The sequence below is a fragment of the Rhineura floridana genome, chromosome 19 (assembly GCF_030035675.1).
Source record: "Rhineura floridana isolate rRhiFlo1 chromosome 19, rRhiFlo1.hap2, whole genome shotgun sequence".
In the NCBI taxonomy this organism is placed as follows: Eukaryota; Metazoa; Chordata; class Lepidosauria; order Squamata; family Rhineuridae; genus Rhineura; species Rhineura floridana.
Genome location: NC_084498.1, coordinates 24,510,046 through 24,533,100, shown reverse-complemented (window position 1 = coordinate 24,533,100; position 23,055 = coordinate 24,510,046). Strand labels below are relative to the sequence as shown.

Below are 23,055 nucleotides of genomic sequence, written 5' to 3'. Positions count from 1 at the left end.
AAAAAGTGAAATTTTAAAACAGAAATTAACCAAGTGAGGGGAAAAAAGAGAGAAACCTTTCCAGCTTTTAAAAGCATCCCACGACAATTAAAGCTATCAAGCATTAATACACACAAGAGCCAACCGAACAGAAGACAGCAACTGTGGACAATTTAGCAAGTTTCTCTTCCCTTAGAAAAATGCTCTCGAGTCAAGGGTTCTTTGTGAAAAGAACAAAAAAGGGCGCTCTAAACTTCCACAGGGTGCTGCGAGCCAAAAGACAGCTTCATGCTTACATGTTCCTCTGCGTAAACAGGCTGCTATTTGCTGCAAGCTTATTAGCTTCAGACAGTTCCACTATTCTCTGTTCCAGAGACCTAATCTTTGAATCCATAGCATTGATCATCTGAAAAAAAGACATCTGCAGTTAATAGGTCTCTAAACAGTGGCTTTCAAGCTATGTTTTGAAGAGCCCAGGGGTTCCTTGGAGGCTTAAGCAAGAGTTCCTCCAGGGGTTAGTGGTGGCAGGCCACCTCACCTGCCACTACATCTTCCTTTCCAATTTAAAACTGCAAGGAAAGATATTCTGGGACACACTTTTAAGGTGGGAAGGAGGGTGCTGGAGAGGACCCAAAAGACACTACTCAGTTCATGTGAATTGTGGGTACAACGCTCCCCAGAATCTTCTGCAATATTCAGGTCATTCTATAGGAACTGTGAAAGTGGTCTCCTGCAGACAAGCCGGTGTTAAGCCATAGCTATTCTGTCACGGGAGATCTGAAAAACACTGTGTGTTTTCTTTCAGAGCAAAGCAATTCTCTTCAGATATGAATATATAGCCCTAAAATGATCATGCACGTTAGAGCAGGGCCTGCTGTTGAAGCAGATCAGATTATTCACTGAGGAATACGGTCACAGCCAACTGTACTGGGGAGAATGTATGGCTTAGTAAAGCCAAACAGGCATCCTATACAGAGACTTTCCAGAGGACCTGGTGCCCCTAAAACTAGAATGACAGCATACACACTCCTGCATATTTTCAAACACAATCCATCATATCCCAGTTTAGCACAAACAAGTCCTTAGGCTAAGGATCGTGCAATTTACAATGTAGTTCTTTCAAGCCGCTCTTCAGAACTTCTTCAGTGGCCCAGTTTTAGGAGTTGCTGCTCTAGCAAATTCAGGACGACGGCACTGACTGCTTCACAAGCAAAGTGGGCTGATCTAGGATACCACACCGCAATAAGGGTGCGTTTCAAGCCAAGCTCTTGTACAGCATAGATTAAGGCAGAGAAGAGCAAGGCTGTGGAATGACAAGGTTTATATAATTATGACTGGCAAGCAGAGAGGGATACATTTTCCTCCCTCTTATACCGTCCACCTGCACACAGCCCCTTCATGCAAGCAGGGAAGCAAGCTAGGGGGCTGCAAGTTAACCATAGAGGCCCACTATCATGTGCTACCGGACCAAGTCCAGGTACAGTAGGGCCCCGCTTTACAGCGCTTTACTTTACTGCGATTCGTTAATACAGTGGTCTCAGATGTAATTAGACTAAAGCCCCACTCATACAGCGCTTGTTTTGCTTTTACGGCGGTTTTCGGGCATCATGCACCATTCTAGTCAATGAGTTCCGCTTTACAGCAGGGGTCCAGAACGTAACCCGCCGTATGAGTGGGGCCCTCCTGTACTAACCTATAAGGCCCTATACAGCTCAGGACCAGGTTACCAGAGAGGCCGCTTTATCCCTTATATACCCAGTTGGTCTCTGCTGTCTGCAGGAGACTTTCTCCTGCAAGTTACAAAGAGACCAGAAACCACTGCACAGTAACTCGCAGCAGGACGTTCAGTGTGGCTGCCCGTTCTGTGGAATAGCATAGCTGTCGAGATACAACAGGTGCTTGCTTTCTGCACTTTGCAGAAACAACTGAAGATGTTTTTGTTCCAATGGGCTTTCCAATGGGTGAATGGGTCTCTGCTATGGGTATCAATTTTGTTTTAAATATATCTGCTCTGTTTTTTGCACATTGCCTTTAAGATGATTGCATAAGGCAATTAATAAATCAACAATATTATTAATACATGCAAGTCAAGGAGTGTAGATTGTGGTTTATGGCTTCCAAACAATCCAGGATTTGTAAGCCAACTTTAAACCGACTTCATATCCTGGTTTGTAAGTAAATGGGAAGCTACGTCGTCAAACTATGGCTTCCTGGCTTGTTTCTCTGCTCAAAGGGGCTACATGTGGGTACACAAAACTCATGCACGTTCTGCCTTATGCCAGGATTTAATCACCCAAACCGTGGCTAGCTGGTTCAGGACGGGGAAAAGAAATGTACTTTGCTACACAACACAACTGGCTCACAGACTGCACAGCCGGCTATTAGCTTAAACAGTTTCTTCAAAAGGGACTAGACAAATCCAGAGCCATCACTAATGGACATTATAGTTAAGATGATCAGGAAATGTCTAGATACCAAATGCTGGGGACAAAGAGGGAAATGTTGCCTTCACACACCACTTGTGAGCTTCCTGGAAGACTTTGGCAGGGCAGTGTTGGAAACAGGACGCCAGGCTAGACGAAGCCTTGATCTGATTCAGTGGGGCTCTTACTGTGTTTAGTGAGAACAGGTCCCCTACGCAACACCTTCAAAACGTTCCAGCTGCCACAGAAGCAGCAATCTAGGCAGCAACCACTTGTTTTAAAAATACATGAAGCAAGCTTTTGTAAAGGGGCTGCACGCCACAGGCAGGGCAGACTTGCCAAGCTGGCGCAAAGCATTTCTGTGCACCATGAGCTGTAAAAGCATGTGAGTAGGATCCATCCGCCCCATCTGCTTATCCAATAAACCAGACTTTTTCACGTCTGAATAGCACTTCACATACTGCTTTCTGTTCTGTAAGAATTTTGCATTTTTCACGGGCTTCTTCCTCATGCTTCCTCAACACGTTCTCGAGCGCATCTTTATCCGCAAAATCTTTTTTCATCTGAATGTCAAGCACCTAAAAGAAAGAAAAATGGGAGGAAAAAGCTCTTTTTTTCATGCCTATTGCCAATGTCTACCAATGGGACTGTTCCAGAGTTACGGCTGGCACAAGACATGTTGGGGCCTGATGCTTTCCCTAGAAACGAAAGGAAGCTGCCTCAAACCAAGTCAAACCAGTGGCCCATCTGCCACAGTGTTGTCTTTGACACTGACTGGCAGCGGCTCTTCGGGATTTCAGGCAGGAATCTTTCCCAGCCCTACCTGGAGATGCAAAGGGTTGAACGTGGGACCTTCTGCATGCAAACCCTACCACTGAACTACGTCCCTTCTCCTTCCTCGTTTCGCCAAAGGAAGGGGCCAGAGCATAGCATCACAGGGGAAACCTTGCGTACAAAAAGGTTCCAAGTTCCATCCTTGACATCTCCAGTTAAAGGAACTAAAGGAGCAGAGCCAGTAAGGACGACTGTCTGAACCCTCGGAGGGTCATTGCTAGTCAAAGGAGATACTTACTTGACTAGACGGGCCAAGGATTGAATGCACGATAAGGCAACTTCTGATGTTCCTATGTAAGTGGCATGCTCTTCCCCTAACTAACATAGGGCACTACGGGGAACTATTAAGTGTGGCAGAGCAAGAGACAGATTCGACTTGCTGGAGCCCAAATTTTGCAGCTGAAATCTCCTTTGGGAGAACTGAAGCTGCTCATCAAGCGTGCCATCAGCATTTTCTGCCCCCTGGGCAAGAATCTTGCCCAGGGGGCAGAAAATGCTGATGGCACGCTTGATGAGCAGCACCTCTCTCTCTCTCTCTCTCACACTGGATTTAAAGACTGATCTTCTCTGAAGTGGTTAAAACACAATGCTCTGAGTAACGAACAGACTTCTTAATAGTTCTGACCTGCAAAGCAAGTCTCCTATCACAAGCACAACGGCAAAGGTCGGGCAAGAGTGTTTATCTACTCCAAACACTCCGAAAAAGGCTATGCCTCAGTAGTGGAGGGGCAAGGAGGAAAATGCAGGAGATTCCAAAAGCACAACTACTTGGGGTTTTATTCAGAGGGCTATGCCTCTTTAAAGCATGTCTGAAGATTAAAAAAAAGGTGTCTTTACTTTGAGCCTTTCTTCATACATCTGCTCTTTCTGTTTCAAATGCAACTCCAGGTGCTGCGCTGCAAGCTGTGCCTCCCGGTGCTTCTCCTCTAGTTCCTAGAGACAAAGATTTAAACATATCAAAGAAAAAAGGAAGTGGGGAAACAACCACACACGAACACTCTCCCACGAGCTGCTCGTTTCTTACTCTGGATTACAGGCCATACCTCATCAGATAAACATCCCATTGGGCAGCTCTTCCCCAATATTCCCTGGGCTTTGGCTGGCCTTTACCAGGGACTGAGCCTTTTGGCTGGCTCTGCCCTCTGGAACTCCACCTTTACAAAGATTTGACAGGAGTCATCCCTGCTCATTTTTAGATGTCTTCCAAAAACTGTATTATTCAGACAGGCCTTTCAAATATGAGATTCTTCGCCAGGCAGCCCTTACTGATGTGTCTGATGTTTTTACTGTACTATTGCATTTCAGTCTGTATACTGCCTTGTGATATTTCATACAAAAGTGTGGTTCGTAAGTATTTTAAATAAAAATATTGCTGCAGCAAAACAGTTTCTCCTGGCGCCATCACCACCACCAGACATATTTTTTAAAGAAGACCTGAGAAGTAGCCATTGAAAGCAGTAGGAACTCAGAGGCAAAAGGTAAGTCTCTTTAAAGGATTCTACAGCATCCACCTACCCTTCCAAAAAGCTCAAATAAAATGTATACTCGGGCAATTCTCTCTTGTCTAGCCTTTTTTTAAACAGCGGATCTTTCCTTCTTTTGGGGAAACTATATTGTCTTTTCCCCAGTAATTTAGGAACATAGGGAGTTGCCTTATGCTATGTCAGATTATTTGCCTATCTAACAAATATCGTTCCTCTCTGACTGGCAGAGTCTCTCCAGGGCCTCAGGCATAAGTCTTTAAAAAATCCTTTTAAACTGGGAGATGCCAGGGATTAAGCTTTGGACCTTCTGCACACAAGTCATGTGCTCTGCCACTTAGCTATGCTCCCTTCCCTAGCCCTTCTCCCCCCCCCCAAAAAAACCCCCCACCCACTGTCATTTAATCTCTGCTCAATTCTCATGTCAAGAATCCCACAGAGGGGAAAAATGAAAAATACCACTAAACAAGGTGTCGCGTCCCTGGTTGCAATCACATAGGCCAACCTCCCCCAACCTGGTGCCCTCCAAATGTTTTGGACTATAACTCCAGACAGCCTCAGACAGCACGGCCAGAGGCTAAAGTAGGCAGAGCAATGAATGGGAATTTTACATTTGTACAGTTGCCTAGTTTATACACATAAACCCTCTCTGTCCTCCACCCAGGCAAGCAAGAGGCATGATCAGAGTCCAAGAACACATTTCCAGCCAGGCAAAAACACTCAAGGAGGATGCAAAGCGGCGCCAGTGAGAAGTGTATTTGGGCAACGGATATTATTATTTGATTTATATCCCTCCCTTCCTCGCAGCAGAATATGACACGGCCAGAGTCCCAAGGGCCAAAGAGAGAGGGGGGGGTTGCACTGGGCCTATGGGTCTCGAGGCTCTCCATCCCTCAGAGCCTGAGGTGGTGTCTGAACCAGGCCCCTGTGAGCCCAGTTTAATACAGAAAAAGAAACAGATTTTGCCCATTTCCACAACAGTCTTAATGGAAGCCACGAAGAATCAGGTTTACTCTCATCTGCATTGTTCCACTCCAGTAAAGCATCTCAAGTGATAGGAAGTATAATCTTATTGGCCACATCTGTGATAGAATTTGTGTCTTTGACACCCAGCTCCCAGGTCTTGAGGTCACTGAAAAGGAGAGGGGGGTGATATCCTGGCCTGGGCCACTCCATCCAGAGGCACAGCAACAAGTAATGAAAGGGAATCCTTGCTCCCACCCACCGCTTTTATTCATCTAAAGCTGCGAGCAGTCTTGCAAAATTTGACACATTTCCTTGCCAGTTTGGATAGCTCCCCAAATCTACAGCTAGCTCCAGAAACATGGCAGCTTTAAAAATGGAACTTGGCTTTCGCCATCAACAGCTGCTATGTCCCATCTCCCCACACCAGGCTGCAAGGATGTTGTCAGCACCAACTAAACAGAGCGAGGGCAATTCCCTATGCTGTGAGGCAGTGCTGAGGCCGATTCCTCTGACTGATTCAGTGGCTCATTAAGCAAGATGGGCCTTCCATTTGTCTGATGCGCCCTTTGTAATGTCATCATTCATCGGATGCGCCCTCCCTAATGTCACCGATGCCTCATCCTTCAAGGGCCACTTCAAGCATTACCGATTTCCTTTATGGAAAGCACCTCAAAAGTACAGAAACCTTGCATATATTACTACATTTGCTTTGCAGCTTGCATCCAGCCTGAATGCCCTATGCATTCTGATCCGATACATAAGAGACTTCACAATTTGGTCTAACATGAGTAAACAAAATCCGGGAAGCCAATTGCCTGATTTCCCCAAGGAATCTTGTCCCCCTCCCCAATCCAACCCCCTTTTTTAGCTTTAGCTATGCAATGTGAGGTTAAGAGGTATAGCTTTCACCTCAGTCTGGTGCAACAGACTTAACTGGATTCTGTTCTGGGCTGTCCAGCCTGGAACGTCCCTGAATCACATGGGTTGACAAGCCTCCAGCCCCACGCTAAAGATATAAGAACTTCTAAGGGCAGTAAGGATCAGGTCCTACAGAAAGTTTTAAGCAGTTCAGCCGTCGATTGCAGAACCTTTAATTTCAAGCAGTTCTAGGCAACATTGCATTTTTAGCATTTGATTGCCTGCTTAGAAGCAGCTACCTCTTTTATAAATAAAGATGTTATGGTTTTGTTTCTTTTTTAGACTTTTCAAACTGTCTTACTACAAAAGCTTTATTTGTAAGCCTAACCAAGCTGGTTTCATACCATCGAGAGCTATAATCTGAGAGGTCTGCAGAGGAAAATAGAGGGTGCACAGATTCCTCAAGCCTCGTCCTCTTCTTGAAACCTGGAATTTCTCTTATGTAAATAATAATAATTAAAAATCTGGTTTTACTTCTGCAGCAGTTAAAAAAAATTCAAAGGATGGTGGCTGAGATCTGTTGAAACAGCTTCTCTACAATAACGCAGAATGATGATAAAAAAGATGTTATATTCCCTTCCCGCCCCTCTCCCCAGGGAGGCCTGGTTGGTGCCAACCGTGTCATCACTCCAATGCCATTCCCGGGCATTTGGACAGCACAAACGAGATATTGGATTGTTAAATCTGTTTTTAATATGTTTATATGATTTTATCATTGTAAATCATTTTGAGACTTTAGTAGGAAGTGATACGTTCATCTAATAAACCTAAACCTCAGCTCAGCATAGGATCTGTGGTCAGCCTGTATGAATGAGATTGGTAAAGCACAGCTACAGAAACAAATAGCTTGAGAGTGAATGTACATGTTCACATAACCAGATGCACCGTGGAGCCACTCACAGGGACCCAAAAGCAGTACAACTGTTTCTATAAATAAAAAAATTAAAATGCACAGGCAGATGTGTGTATGCGTGACTGTAGACATATATGCCCACACACTCAATTATGTATGGATGCACATATGCACAGGTGGAGGAGCATAGGCACAGGTATATGCATGTCTAGGCATGTGAGCAGGCAAGAGTGTAGCTTATGCAGATGCATTTACACACACACACACACACACCTTTGGGGCAACATGACTGATTGAAACAAAAAATGAATTTGGAACTGCTGAAATGCGGCTGGGTTGATCATACAGCAAGAAATAAGTGCCTCTGCCTGGCTCCATGGTGAACAAAATTAATGATAATAAATAAAAGAGAGCCAGTGTGGTGCAGTGGTTAAGGCAGCCTTTCCCAACCAGTGTGCCTCCAGATTTGTTGGACCACAACTCCCATCAGCCTCAGCCAGCATTGCCAATGGCTGAGGCTGATGGGAATTGTGGTCCAACAAATCTGGAGGCACACTAGTTGGGAAAGGCTGGGTTAAGGTGTTGGACTACAACCTGGGAGACCAGGGTTCGAATCCCCACAGCCATGAAGCTCACTGGGTGCCCTTGGGCCAGTCACTGCCTCTCAGCCTCATGAAAACCCTCTTCATAGGGTCGCCATAAGCTGGAATTGACTTGAAGGCAGTACATTTACATTTTTTAATAAATAAAAAGTGAAAATTACATACAGACAAAGAAGAAACCCATTGTCTCCCATGCACTAAAAATGTTGTGGTGTAAATTAGTATATTTGTTAAGCAGAGAGTAACAGCGGTCTGAAATGCGAATGTGCCAGTGTGCATGTGCGTTTACCTAAGTGGCAGGCTTTTACCCTGCACTGAGATCACTGAGACTTAGTAAAATAAGAAAAGCTACTTAATTTATAGAAATACATAGTAGATAGAAAGGCATACCTAGTTCTAACTAACTAACTAAATTGGAGGTGCAATGCCCAGGCGTGGGAGTTACCCTCATGGCTAGGAGAGAGAGAGCAGAGACAAAGGTGTCTCCTCTCTCGACAGTCGAAGAAAAGAGAAGGGCAGAAGGAGGAGGGGCAGGTAAGTTTCCCTTAAGACGTATCAGTCTGCGACGGGAGGAAGTCAGTTAGAGCATCACAGGTAAAGGTAGTCAAGCCTGTCCATGTGGAGGACCCGAACTCTTATCTCCCTTCTGTTGTTTCTATTTAATTTAATTTTTGTATATTGTGTTGTTTATATTGTATATTGTTGTATTTTTATACCTGCGTTTATTTTTCTTGTAAGCCGCCTTGAGGGCCTTTGGCTGAAAGGCGGGGTATAAATAAAATTTAATAATAACAACAACATAAACAAAAGAGCAAAACAGGAGTTCCTCTTGCCCCACTTCCAACAAAAAAATATGTAACATGGAGAAGAAAGAGTTGTGATGACTAATTTTGCTCTTCTCCAACACAGAAGACGCAGCAGACATCGGAACACAGGCGAGATTGCCAAGACCTCCCAAGCTGGGCTCTGCAGATTTTATTGTCACACAACTAAAACACATGATGGGTAAGGAGTTTACGAAACATGTTTTGTTTGATTTGTCAAGCTTCTGTTGGAGCAACTGGAAAACTCTACATCTCTCTCGCGTGGCAAGCAGCATGGCGACCATGCACTCTAAAAATGACGTTGCAGAAAGGGTTCCTGCCATATTCCCCTCACAGGGAAATTTGGGGATGCTGCCAGGGGGGGATGGCCAGGGATTTCATTGGAATCTTACCTTGCTTCTGAACAGCTCCGACTAGTCTCCTCAGTGCTACATCAAAGGCAAGCACAGCAAGCATAAGATGTGCTTATGCGCAATTCACTTGGTTGTGAATACATATAGCATGACCCATAATAATGAAGGTCTGACCGTGTGTCATACCAGAGAGAACCAGAGGAGGGAAGGACAGCTTCTGGCGCTGCCCGGGCAGAAAGAGCAAGCTGCAGGTTAAGCCTGCAAAACACAGCCAAGGCCTGAAATACTACAGGCTCCCATGGGTGTGTGAGTTGCTGCCAGCCACCACCGAGGAGAACGAAAACTGGACACTTCTCTCCTCTGTAGCAGCAGATTACTGTAATGCGCTTTATGCGGGGCTACCTTTGAGGCTGGTCCGGAGGCTGCAGCTAGTGCAGAACTTGGCTTGCAAGGGAGTGGGGAAGAGCTACCACCAGCATATAAAACCTTGCTTGCAGGATTTGCACTGGCTGCCAACCTGCTACAGAGCCAAGTTCATGGCGTTGGTACCAATGAATAAGATGATATACCAGGTTACTTGCGAGAGCGCTTTATCCCTTATTTGTCCACTGCGGTATGCAGAGGAATTTCTCCTGCAAGATCCAAAGGTATCAGAAGCCCATTCCACAGCCACTCGGAGCAGGGCTTTCAGAGTGGCGGCCCCTGTTCTGTGGAACAGCATTCCTGCCAAGATATGACAGGTGCCCTCTATCTGCACTTCCTGGAAAACAACTGAAGACATTTTTGTTCCAACAGGTTTTCCCAGCTGGATGAATAAGTCTTGCCACAGGGGGATGAGGGACTTTGTATTTTTTAAAAGTGATCCCCTGCTATTTTCTGGGTAGTCATCAACTGTTTTTATTGTGTTTTGTACATCACCTTGAAACACATGTGTGTAAAAGGTGATTAAATGGCATCATCATCATGCTTCTCCATCAGCACAAAGGGACTCCCAATACTGAATTTTCAGCCCCCCAAATCCAAGCACACAAGCCATCTGCAATGGAATTCTTCCATTCGGTTTTACCTGTCTCCAGCTGCGCACATTTATCATCTGAAATAACTTCAAAACAATTTTTTTTGCAATTTTAACACTTCCCACCACATCTTGTGGAGTCAGAACCTGCTCTCACCATCCCACTCCAGTCTCCAAGTCTACCATTTTATAATCACTACCCACCAGAATTTTATCGGCCATCTGCTGGATCTGTTGCGATTTTGTCTGGATATCTTCTTTCAGCCGGTTCTCCCTCCTTTCCACAGTTTCTAACCGTTTCACTTGGTTCTCCAGAGAATGGCGCCTTTCCTGCAAGACGTTCAGGAAAGGAGAATTGAGGCTCAAGGAGCCTGGATGTTCACATAGCAAGCAGAAGTCACAGTAGAATCCTTTCCAAAGTTACATACTGCCATTGCATTTTAATTAAAAAAGCAAAGCCAATTAAAAGAGCAAGGAATGTTGTTGTTTTAAAAAGCGAGGGTTGTATCCAAAGTTCTCTGTCAACTAGGGTAAGGGTTCTTGTGCTGGTGGACAGGTGAGTGTGAATGTTGCACAACAGAGGAATCCAATGCAACAGTTGCACTAGCAGAAACTTGTGCAACAGACTGCGCAATCTATTGTGCCAGAGTTACCAGCCATCATACGCATTCTCTTGTGCAACAGTGTTCCATTGGTGCTAAGAAGTTCAGTGGAACAAGTGGACCACTAAGTGACTAACTCAGCACTGCACTGAATGCAACCTTAGTTCAGGATATCATACCAAGCACTTGATTTGTTGTACCTGAAGCAGACTTTTAGGTTACTCAGTGGTTTTAAAAAGGTAATATTTTTGCAAACCTCTGCTTCAAGCAATTTCTTTTTCATGCCTTCATTAGAATCTTCCCGGTTTTGCAATTTCTCCAGCTCTTTCTCTGCCCTCTCTTTCGCTTGGCGTATGTTCTGAAGGAGTTCAGTGGCCTCTGAGCTGGCTTTCATTGCCTTGAAGAATAGGTAGAATAATGCTAAAAGCTTTTACACACATATAAGCTGGCAAGCATTGATATTCAGCATTTCAGTAAAAATTCTATGGAAGACTTAAATTAACACATCACTGACAGGACTTGATACCATGTTTTTTTTTGGGGGGGGAGATAAGCACTCATCACATGGCTTCCCCATGTTACTCTCCTACCCTGAACCTTGCGCTAGAACAAAACTGACTTATTAACCATGCAATTGTCCAGACATTGAACTATTAAAAATACTTCTAGACTCAAGCAGCACACACATTTAGGTGAAAAGCTTAAGAAAATGTCATCATCTTCATCATCATCTATTCAATTCATATCCTGCCCTGCCTCCCAAAGTAAACAAGCAGCAAACAAGCAATAAAAACATCTTAAAAACAATTTCAATACAAATGCAGACTGGGATAAGGTCTCTACTTAAAAGGCTTCTTGGAAGAGGAGGGACTTCAACAGGTGCCAAAAAGACAACAGGAGATGGTGCCTGTCTAATATTTAAGGGGAGGGAATTCCAAAAGGTAGGTGTCACAACACTAAAGGCCTGATTCTTATATTGTGCAGAGTGGACCTTCTGATCAGGTGGTATCTGCAGGAGGCCCTCATCTTCAGAGTGCAATGATCAGCTGTGTGTGTGTGTGTGTGTGTGTGTGTGTGTGTGTGTATATATATATATATATATATATAGGCTTGTTGCAATTTATGGCAATTGCCACTGCTTCCATCTGCCTGGGACAGAGGCACCAACGGTCCCCACAAGCAGCAGGAAAGCAGAGAAGAGAAGACAATTGACTGGTAGACTCTGGCGCAGCTTGTTGGAGCCACCAGTTTTGGAAAGGGGCCTGTTAACCAGAGCATGTCTCGAGCTAAGCATGACAGCTTCCTAAGCCTTCACTGAACAACCAAAATGGGAAGTGTTCCCGTGCCTAACACCGGGTAAACTCCTAAGCAGTCTTTCTATGGGGCAATGCCCACCTTAGAATAAGATTTATTGTATTTATTTATTATAAAAAAAATATATCCCACCTTTCACCATATCCGAGTCTCAAAGTGGCTTACAACGATAAAAATATATACTATACAAAATGTAAAACATAAATTAAACCTAAAAAAATTAATCAAAGACATCAAAAAATTTAAACACCAGAAAGTTTACAAAAACTTTTCAGCTGGACCCAATGCAGCCAGACAACAGCCCTGGAAAAGCGCAGTGCTTCCCATCGACTTCATTACCGACTAATACGAGAGCTGTTGTTGCTGCTCCTCTTCAAAGATAATGGAAGCCACATAATCCAACCACAAACCTTTGCCAACATGTTACTCAACATGCCCACAGTAAACAAAGGACTAACTGGAAAGTGATTAAATCTGAAGTACGACAACTGAGACCATCTCTTTGCAGAACTGGAAAAATATATCTGTAAAAGAGCAGACAGATCCCAAGAATCCCAGCTTCCATGTTTTCTATATCAAGTTTCTAGTCCTTTGGAAAAACAGATTTCACTGTAATCTTCCCTTCCTCTTCCTTAAGCATACTGTCCTGGCCAAGCCCATTGGAGTCAGCCTCAGATCCACTGGTATATTTTTCTTCGTTATGTTTAATGTGAAACTTCAGTCTAGGGTATTTCATGGATCAGCTTACAGGTTACACAGTCTTCTGCAGCTCTACATGGCATAACTAGGCATGATTACTCAAAGCTAAGATGTCGCAGCAATTAGACACACACACACCCCTAACACCCTTTCTACTTGCATGAGAAAGGTGTCATAGAACGGGAATGCATGAGTGAGTGCTCCTTCTGGCTGGAAAAGTGGGGACCAGCTGAACCTGCTGACACAGCTGTCTGTCTGCATGTCTGGAGTGATGGCACCTCACTGAGATTCTCCTCCTCTAGAGGAGGTATGCATAGAAGCAGCTTGGGCAGAGAGGGGGTGGACGGCAGGAGAAGGGACTGGCTCCTGATCAGCCAGCATTCCCTCTGTTGTAACTGGTGCTAAGGGGGAGGAGCTGTCACTGCCAAAAGTGCTGAAGCTTTTTGCTTCAGCACCTCCTTGTGGCAAGCCACAGGAGCCCTCTCCTGGGCCCTATTCTGTATCTTCCTCTTCTTCTTGATTACTCCAGCAGTGCTCCACCGGGCTTATGACACATACATGAGGTTACTCCATCTGACATTCAGAAGACCATGCGGGCAATCCGTGGCCCACATGAGACCCTCGTGGGTGTCTGATGTGGCCTCCTGTGTCCCTACCTGCTACTGCCATTTTTACTCCCAGCACTAACTCCTCAGCTACTGACTGCAGTGCACCTGCCCTGCTGCTGCCCCTGTGACCGGACTAATCTGGCTAGCTCTGCTTCCTGTTTCCAGTCATTTAGCATACTTGGGTAAAGCGGCTGATGGAATGCAACGTGGTCAACAGCATCACAGCTTGATGCTTTCTGTTTGGGTTTTGAGGAGGGATGGAGGAGGGGATGGATGATGCCAGTGGGGAGGGTCAAAACCCATTCCAGCCACACCCACTGCCACGCAATCCCCAACCGCCCACCTACCAGTGCATGTGGTCCTTGGGGGCCAAAAAGTGCTCCCTTTCCTGCTCATAAAGGAAACACACTCTGGTCTCTGCCCCTGTCAGCTAGGGAACTAATAGCTTCTGGGTTGTATCTGTATGTGTGACTTGAGGTAGGAGGACCACCTTCTATCAGATGATACGCTGAGATTATGTAGCTTCAAGAACTGGTACCTGAATTTGCTTGCTTCCTGTTCCTTTTTCCTTTTGGCTGATAGATTATTAGATTGTGGGCCTGCAAACTAGGGACTCTCTCATCTTTCAAACTATATACAGTACTTAGAAAATGCTGGGTGCTCTATGCATAACGAACAACAACACTATTTCATCAAGTAGGTTGAGATTCGTGACTTGTGTGAGGCAAGAATGGCTAGGACTCCCTAGTCTAACACCAGTCCACTGTGCAATCACAACTTTTTTCCTCTGCAAGAAGATCAAAGCAGAGGGGAAATCTCAGCAGAGAGGCAGGTTTGTGTTTCTTGCAAAAGTGTCCATGCACTTTGCAACTGCAAGCACGCAATTGCATTTTGAAGTTTGAAGCTTTGAATAGCTGTAAGGCAGGCTTGCAGTTCAGCTGTTATTTGCATTCTTCTGCTAGGATTACTGAGTTATTTTTGGCTTTTGCACAGTCAAGACAGATAAAGGGTGTTGGAGAGCTTTTTTTGTTTAAAAAAAGTCTATGGAGAAGATAGAAGGTGAAATGTGAGTGACTAAGAATTAAATAAATGCCTTTGTTTCCATTTTAAACAGCTCTGTGCACAATGCTTTTGTATGTACATTAAGGATGCACGGTGGTGTGTGGGTCTGTACTCAGCACAAAAATAGGTCCCACACTCCTGCACTAAGCACACACTAACTCTCTTTTCAAAGCTAATGAAGTTCAAATTTAGTATCTCATCATCGCTAAGCACACCTCAAAGAATGTTCAGGGTCTGATCTACAGGGTTTCACACTTCATGTACACAGTTCTGGAATAAATGCAACACTGTCCACAAGTTATGGATTTGGCGGCCACCCCATTCATGAAAAGTAGATCCAAATTAAGCTGTCGCAATCTGTTGATGCTTCAGGGCTCGTTATATTTTTACAATGCGGCCTTCAGCACTGAAAGAGCTCACACCTGGCACAACACGCCTGGTCTGGCCTTCTAAAGTGAAATTTCTACCAAATATTCCAATTCTGGCTCAGCTTCGCTTTTAAAAATAAACATGGCATGACATGTTGTGAAGAGGAGAAAGCACTAAGATCATCACGATTTCAGATTCCAGCCCCCCCCTCTCTTCTCCCTTTCCTATCCAAAACACAATGACTAATTCTGTTTTTGGAACACGAGACACTCACTGCACCTCCCCTCCTTTGCATTACGACTTGCGGGGAAGTCTAAGGAGGAGGTGTAAGGACTGCATAGAAGGAGAAGGAAAAACGAATCACAACTTTTAACTCGCACGCAAAGCGATCGATTCTCTAAAACAACTATACCCAAAGCCTCACCTTTGTCAGCTTCTCCTGTAGCTCCTGGATTTTGACCTGCTGTTCTGCATTGATCTACAAGAGGAATTTAAAAGAAGAACAAGGGAGGGGGGACACAAGAAAGCCGCAATGCTAAATTGAATAATCTCAGAGCAATGAATTCCGTTCTCCGCTCTCTCACATATCTGCTGTCTTCCACATCATTATTTCTGAAGCAGGGCCTCTTGACTAAGGTGTAGTGCCCTCCTGGTGCTGCTGGACTACAGCTCCCATCAACCCCAGTCAACATGGCCAGTGGCCACGGATGATGGGAGTTGGGAGCCCAGCAACATCTAGAGGGCACCACGTTGGCTACCCTTGCTCAAAGGGACCACGGAGAAGAGGACCTGCTTTGAATCTGGCTGGGCAAGCAAAGTATAACTGGGAATGGGGGCTATGCTTCCCTTTCCAAGGTAAGGAGGACTAAAGGTTTGTGGAAAACCATTTAGGAATATAGAGCCTTTGCTACTTTTCTGCCACTAAGCAGAATATTTGCCTGAATCATTGTAGTACTCTACTAGGAGGGCTAGGAAAAGAGGGTTTGGTTGGTTAGTCATCTACAAGCACTTACTCTTTTGCTGCCTCTGTGCCCCATCTGCACTTCAACCAAGGAGGAAAGGAGAGGCAAAAGAGCTGGCAGGGGTGGCTGTCATTTCCTCCCACTTCTATCCCTTGCCTCCTTGCTGTCCCTCTTGACCAGGGCGAGAGAGGAGGTGGCTCATAGCACAAGTAACAGCAGAACGGCCAGGGGCTCTGGTAGTCACCACCAGGCCTCCCAAGGTGTGGGCCTCAGCAGGTCCCAACGATGCCTACTCCTGACACCAGCCCAGAGCCTAGCACCAGCTTCCAACTACTCCTTTTTTCTGGTGTTCAGTTCACAGCCCAGCTCACTCCTTAGACACTCCATTTGTCCTCCCCATGCCTCTCCCACTCACTGTTTTCTCTGGCCTCTGTGCTTCAGTCTCCTGCCCTCCCTTTACCACCGCAACTTCAGCCAACCTCTCTGCTTTCTCAGAAGCAGCACTCCTGTCAACACCATAGCCTACAGGGCTTTTTCACCCTACACACACTCCCTTTCCTTAGCACCACATTTTCTCGGCTCCCCACCTCCTCTCCTTTCCCCGAACCCCTCAGTTTTCTGCTTCATATACCTACCCGTCCCCAAAGTTCCTGTTTCAAAGCACATTGCCTGTCAGCAAAGGAGATGGTTGGAACTGATGTCAGTGGGGCAGTGAATCCGTGCCAGGTTTTAGTCCCAACTTTCAAGCTGTCCAAGGTGCTTTCAGCACCATGAAAGTTCAGCCTAAAACCTGGAGCAGATTCAGCACCTTGGACAGCTCCTCAAAAGTTCAGACTAAAACCCAGAGTGGATTCACTGCCCCAGTGACACCAAAGCCACGTTTCCACTGCCTACTCTACTCGATTCCTTAAGCCACCCACCCTACCTCTGGCTTTTCTACCCCCTTAACTTGGGAAACTTCCTTCCCCTGAGCTTTCCAGCCTCCCGACTAGCCTTGCCCACACAGACTGACCTGGCTCCTAAGCCAGCAGCTGCAAATTGACTTCAAGTCACAATGCCTGAACTGCCACAAACAGTACAGGAAATTACCCTCAAGTAGCCAGAAAGTTGATAGAGATTCCACTACACTGAATCAACTCAGCCAAGAGAGGGCAGAGACTTCTTCACCCCCATTGCTTGCCATAAATTCCCAATGTGTCACAATGTACTTTTCCTTTTTGACACCTTAATCAAACAAGTTCCAAATCCAGAGGGGGGGGGAAGAACCCTGATCAGGCCCTACTTTAAAATCAGATCATATGATCACCCAATAAAAAGCCAACTGTATACATACCGGGGCTTTATCAGTAGCAAACTCACACAAAAATGACACAGACACATACCTTCTCCAGTTTAGAATACAGGTCTCCTACATCCGTTTTCCCTTGATCTTTAACCTTGAAATGTAAAGATTAAAGAAAGATGTACAACTCAGCAACAGGATTCAGATCAGGCACTGAAGTATGAGCAGTTCCTCCATTTCAAAGCTGTCTCAGTATGTTCTTTTTTCCCCTTTTCAAATGAACATTAAAAACTACAGCTCTAAATGGGTTGTGATTTTTTAAAAAAAGTTACTGGCATTTGAAATGAATTAATAAGGTCAAGATGTAACTGCTGCAATTTCAAACCACCAATGAATCTTGTTAGTTGATCCATTATCTAGCTAAAGGAAGAGGTGAAATGGGTAAGAGTTGTTAGAATGGACGCCTTCTAGACTAACAGAATATTGGAACAGATGCACAATACTTTTATTCCATGGACCCTTGATAGGGAGCGTAGGAAAACTGCCATAGGAAAATGTAGGATATTATTTTCTGGTGCAGAATCTAACAGCTGGCAGAGTTGCGAGGTATTGTTTTAAATCAATGTTACTTCATTCCAACCTATTACTCCATTCACTGTCAGAATATGAAGAGTAAATTTCTACCAGAGCTATGGAGGTTTTTGCAACCAGACCTCATGCAAACTAAATGTAATCAAATCTATTTTCTATACATTGGTTGAAAGTGTGGGGAAGTATGCCAAAATGGATTCCACAACAGAGTATTCTAGAACCCTGACCTTAACTACCTTCTGCAGCCTGGTGTGACATTCTGTGGCTTTACGTTTGAACTCTTCAGCAGCCAATCGGGACTCTCTCAACTCCGATTCATAAAGATCGCTCCGTCTGCGAGCTGAAATAAGATCCTCTTCTAACTGATTCATCATCAGCTTCATCTCTTCTACCTGGGCCTGATACTCCTGTGGGAGGAAATGGGGTGTCACACACACTTCAGAAAGTACAAAGGAAAAATGGCAACCAAGAAGCTGTGCAAGGAAAAACACACAAGGCATAAAACACACACATAGTGAAACATATTTTTGCCAGATTTTTTTTAAAAAATGTGGAAAAGGTACATGAGAGAGAAAGGTATGTGTACTCAAACACCACCCTGGATCTATTCCTAGTGTAAGGACTGATTAACACAAGCTAAAGCAAAATCTATCAACCATTCTGTTCACCAGAGCAATAGTTATACACACACCTGTTCTTTGATTTCCTGAAGCTTCCGGCTCTGTTCTCTAATGTCATGAAGAAGCTGCAGTGCCTTGTCATCCTCCTGAGACACTTCCATCCGAGCCTGCTCCAGACTTCGCTTTAAGCTCTGCAAAAGCGCAACGTTTAATACACAGACCACTTTGCATGCAGCTGTACCAAGGAAAATATTACCAGCTACGGACAAAAACAAACCAACAAGACAGCAGCCGCGAAGTGTGTGCCTTGGCTTCTGTTCAACGTCAGCCTCAACAGGGCACCTTCACTTCAATGAAATAAGCTACAATCTTTAAAGAAAAATAATAATTTTGGAGTGCAATTTAAAGAGCAACTCGAGTGAGGAGAACACCTACAAGTATTCCTACTAAAAGTACTGAACAGAGATGGGCAACAGCAGGTCACATTTAATAATGCGAGGCCCAATCTCTCGACACCTTCAGTTAGATCAAGAAAACACCAGACTCCTTGGAAAGTCATGGTCAAAGTCAAGGTAGGCAGCTCTGGACTACAGCAACTGTTAAAAGTATAAGGCGGTTTCAGATATGTTAATACTACACTAGAAACAGGCTCATTGTAGGAAGATTCTTTACACAGACTTATCTATTCCTGCCAAAGAATTGCCTCTGAATAATGACTTCCTTTGCTTTCGATTTGGTCAAGAAAAAGAATCCAAATAGCATTACTCTAACAAGCACAATATCCATTGTTATTTTCCGCCCGCAAGACTCAAGTTAAATTTCCTTTGCCTGCTCTGCCACGCCATCAACACTTCAGCTGATTAATGAATTGAATCCATGTAACAGACTTACAGTGGTTTGCAAATTAACCACCCCTATTTAATTAGACAGCTACCCTTCTTATGTGCCTTCTGCCATATGCCCTTCTGATACATCCTCAGAACAGGAAGGGTTTAGACCAACAGAAGTTGGTGACTTCAGGGGGAACAGGGAAAGGCTCACACTGCATTCTGTGATGTAGGTAGCCAGGTCTTGTTCAAGGAGGGAGCGCTGGGTCTCGGAGGCTTTCAGTTCCACCTCTTTTTGGCTAAGTACAGCCTCCACCTCCGATACTCTCCGGTGCAAGCGTGTCATTTCCTGCTCCATCTGCAACAAACATCGAAAGGTTTAAAAGCGTTTTCCAAGGTTCTGACAAGGGTCAATGCACAACTTGGGGAGGAAGTTTGTCTCCAGAAAAGAGACTAAGCCAGAATTCTGTTTAAGTTCAAATACCATTGTTTCTGCTCCTGGGAATTTCACAGTTCCTTCTCAAGGAAAGGCAGTAAGTCTAAGTCACCCCATTCATTCAAGCCGCTTGTTCACATTCAGTCACTCTTCGAACCCCAGTTAGCAAAGAAGTCACAATCATTTTTTCACCTGATTTATTTATTTTTTCCTCCTGGGACGGGTCACTTTGGGTTTAGCCCAAATCCATGATGGACCAGAGGAGGGCTCCCCCCCATGTCCTCCTGAGGGATCAAGGTCAAGTCCAGCACAGCACAGAAAGAGAAGTTAACTGCACACTCTTTAAAGTCCCTCCAAACAAAGAGAGGCGTTTAAAATGTATTCCAGTGAGTTTTTCTTTCAGCAACTGTGTTTGCTGTAATCAATGAAGTGGCAGTAGTTACATAAGCAGAAACTGAAGGACCAGAAAAGAAAAAAGAAAAAAGGAGAAGAGAGACTTGGTAGCGTTCAAAATAGAAGTGAAGCTGCTGAGCACTTGATGAAGCAGAAGAAATGCCGCCTGCTGGAAACCACTGCTGTCAGCACCAGGCCAAGTGAAGGTCTAGAGAGAATCCAGAGCTTTCTTCTGTTAAAATTAACAGATCTAGAGACAGACATGGCCTATGCTCATCTCCCTTGTCTTAGCTGACGAGGAGGAAACCGCTCCGCTGCAGCTGAGGGCCCATCACCAGCCTTGGGTAGGTCCTTTGGCATACACTGGTTGTAGATCCCTGAAGCAAGGAGGGAGGCTGGCCATGTAAATAAATACCTTGTGGCACTTATCTTGGGTGTCATGCAGCTCTTTACTCTTAAGGAGGAGTTTCTTTTCCATGGAGTTGATCTTGGCTGGAGAATCCAAACCCAAAGCAGACCTTTTTTTGAAAAAAGAAAAGAAACCAGAATAATAATTATTTTTATTACTGTCAAAATATAAACCCCACCCTTTCTCCCAAAGACTGGCAAGCCACAAATGATAAAACAGTAAAACCATCTTAATTCCTATACAGACGCAGACTGGGACAAATATAAACTTAAAAGGCTTGTTATTTATATATATATACATACACACATACACACACACACACATACTCCACTTGACGCCAGAACAGTCCCTAAGGCTGCAATCTAGTACACACTTACCTGGGAGTAAGTTCCATTGAATCTAATGGAGCTTACTTGTGAGTAGGCATGTATTCGATTGCAGCCTAAGTGGTTTACAAAAAGATGAGATTGTGTGTGTAAGTGCACAGACGCTGAAATAAAAAAACCCTGGACAAAAGAACAGAATCCCAACAAAAGCAACAACAGCACGTTTTGAAAACATCTCAAGAGTCAGGGAAATATATCAATATCTGTAAGGTGGATGGAAGATTGGAGTGATTATTTATGGGAAATTGACTATGTATATGAGCTTAGAGCCGGGATTGAGAACCTGTGGCCACCACAAGATGTTGCTGAACTGCAATTCCTGACTCCCATAATTCCTGACCATTGGCCTTGCTGGCTGGGGCTGATGGGAGTTGGGATCCACCAATGACTAGAGGGCACAGGTTACCCATCCCAGCTGAGAAGGTGGAAAAAGCCTACTGAAGCATCCTTTAGAACCTAGCTGGGACAAGGTGCAAGATGAATATGAGGAGACCATAGTTACATGAGCCGAGCCACTTTATGTGGCTATTAAAGCATCATTTAAAGACCTCTTTTTGAGACAGGATGGTATATTATTATTATTGACACAATGGCCATCACAAAACATGACAATCCTTACAACTGCAATCTAGAAGCCAGACGAAGAAAGCAGTGGGGAAAGACATGAAAGGAACTGTGGCTAAGAAAAATGCCTCGTGGGGTTTTCAAACATTAAGCGCACCCTTCACTTAGAGCACATTATTGTGGTCTAACCTAGAAGTGTTTCTACCAGCTTGCACACTGTGAGCATTAGAAGAGCACAGTGTTGAAAACCTGCGGGGGGGGGGGGAAGGAAGAAACATTAAGAAAAGAAAAGAAGGATTTTGACTGATGGTTTGGGAAAAACACTGACCTGGGTCAGACGTCACCATCTCAGTGCAATAGACAAAAGGCAGAGTTGCATGTGTTGCTTCCCCTCCCCCCCTTTTGCCTTTGGCCACATCCCACCCTGGCACGCAGCCCCCAGAAGGTTGCCCATCATAAAATGTGAGCCTCGGACCAAAGAAAGTTGCCTAGCCCTGTTCTAACCACTATACCACATTGCCTAGGCAGATCCTGTTATCTAAAAAAACATGAAAACTTACTCTGCCCTCTCCAGTGCTAGTGTGTAAATATCTGAAATATTCTTTCTGGAACTGGAGCTACCCATTGCAAGGCACTTTGCATATTAAGAGCTAGATTAATAAAAGACGCTTGTATCTTTTTGTTCCCATCCTGGAATGCACACCATAATACAAAAGTAAACCACAAATATGCACACGCAAAAGCTATTCACAGCAGCACAGTGTATTTAACTAGGCAATTAATAAACTGGGTTGTAGATCCCTGGAGCAGGGAGGGAAGTCAGCCATGTAAATAAATACCTTGTGGTAGTTTTAATAGCAAATGTTTGCTACTAGAAAAGTTTACAGGAGATGAAAATGCTAATAAAAGAAAAAGCAGTTAGCCCACATGCAGAGGTATGTATACTCACCAACTTGCCACTAGTGAGCACATATTTTTGGTCAGGTGAGAGGTTGCCCCGACCTCAAAGTTTCCGTTACTTTGGAGTCTCTACAAGTCTTAGTTGAGAGCCAGTGTGGTGTAGTGGTTAAGGTGCTGAACTACAATCTCGGAGATCAGGGTTTGAATCCCCACACAGCCATGAAGTTCACTGGGTGACCTTGGGCCAGTCACTGCCTCTCAGCTCAGAGGGAGGCAATGGTCGTCCACCGCTGACTACCGCTTACTATGAAAACCCTATTCGTAGGGTCGCCATAAGTCGGGATCGACTTGAAGGCAGTCCATTTCCATTTTTTCACAAGGCTTAGTACAAGCAACATTAGGGAAATGCCTGCCCTTCTCCAGGCTCCAGAGAGGCTTGAAAAGCAGCAAGGCATCTTGCTATTTTCTGCACCTCTCCAAGGCTCAACAGGACAGGGAGAAGCCCCAGCTTCCTTCCAACACAGCTAAGAACTTTGGGGGGGGGGTGTAACAGTCATGCGAGGGCTTTAAGCACCTCTAAAAATAGCCAATCACAAGACAAACAAGACCTTGCTCTCTCACTCTTTCTTGGAGAAAGGGGAAGAGTCACGGGTGAACACATTTTGGGTGGTTAACAGGAGCAGCAAAGATTTCTGCCACGTGTGTCTCTCCCAAACACTGTATCAGTATTTGGTGCGCGGTTTCCCCATGGGAAGACATGGAATGCTTTCTTCAAGAAGGCCT

The 23,055-nt window shown here is 44.7% G+C and overlaps 1 protein-coding gene across 9 annotated transcripts in view; it reads right to left on the bottom strand.

The window, feature by feature from the left end:
* The window catches only part of CIT (citron rho-interacting serine/threonine kinase), a 105,568-nt gene that overhangs the window by 54,591 nt on the left and 27,922 nt on the right, over positions 1 to 23,055 (bottom strand). For 6 of the 9 annotated variants that reach the window (XM_061602303.1, XM_061602306.1, XM_061602304.1 and 3 more), the window contains exons 11-21: positions 20,429 to 20,531; positions 19,399 to 19,542; positions 18,429 to 18,548; positions 17,965 to 18,144; positions 17,247 to 17,300; positions 15,327 to 15,380; positions 11,107 to 11,247; positions 10,453 to 10,578; positions 4,074 to 4,169; positions 2,864 to 2,980; positions 276 to 385 (exon numbers count right to left, since the gene is read on the bottom strand). In XM_061602303.1, the coding sequence (XP_061458287.1) occupies positions 276 to 385; positions 2,864 to 2,980; positions 4,074 to 4,169; positions 10,453 to 10,578; positions 11,107 to 11,247; positions 15,327 to 15,380; positions 17,247 to 17,300; positions 17,965 to 18,144; positions 18,429 to 18,548; positions 19,399 to 19,542; positions 20,429 to 20,531 (1,245 nt within the window). The remainder of the gene's footprint in view (positions 1 to 275; positions 386 to 2,863; positions 2,981 to 4,073; positions 4,170 to 10,452; positions 10,579 to 11,106; positions 11,248 to 15,326; positions 15,381 to 17,246; positions 17,301 to 17,964; positions 18,145 to 18,428; positions 18,549 to 19,398; positions 19,543 to 20,428; positions 20,532 to 23,055) is intronic. The other 3 variants (XM_061602305.1, XM_061602307.1, XM_061602311.1) reach the window with 1 other exon arrangement.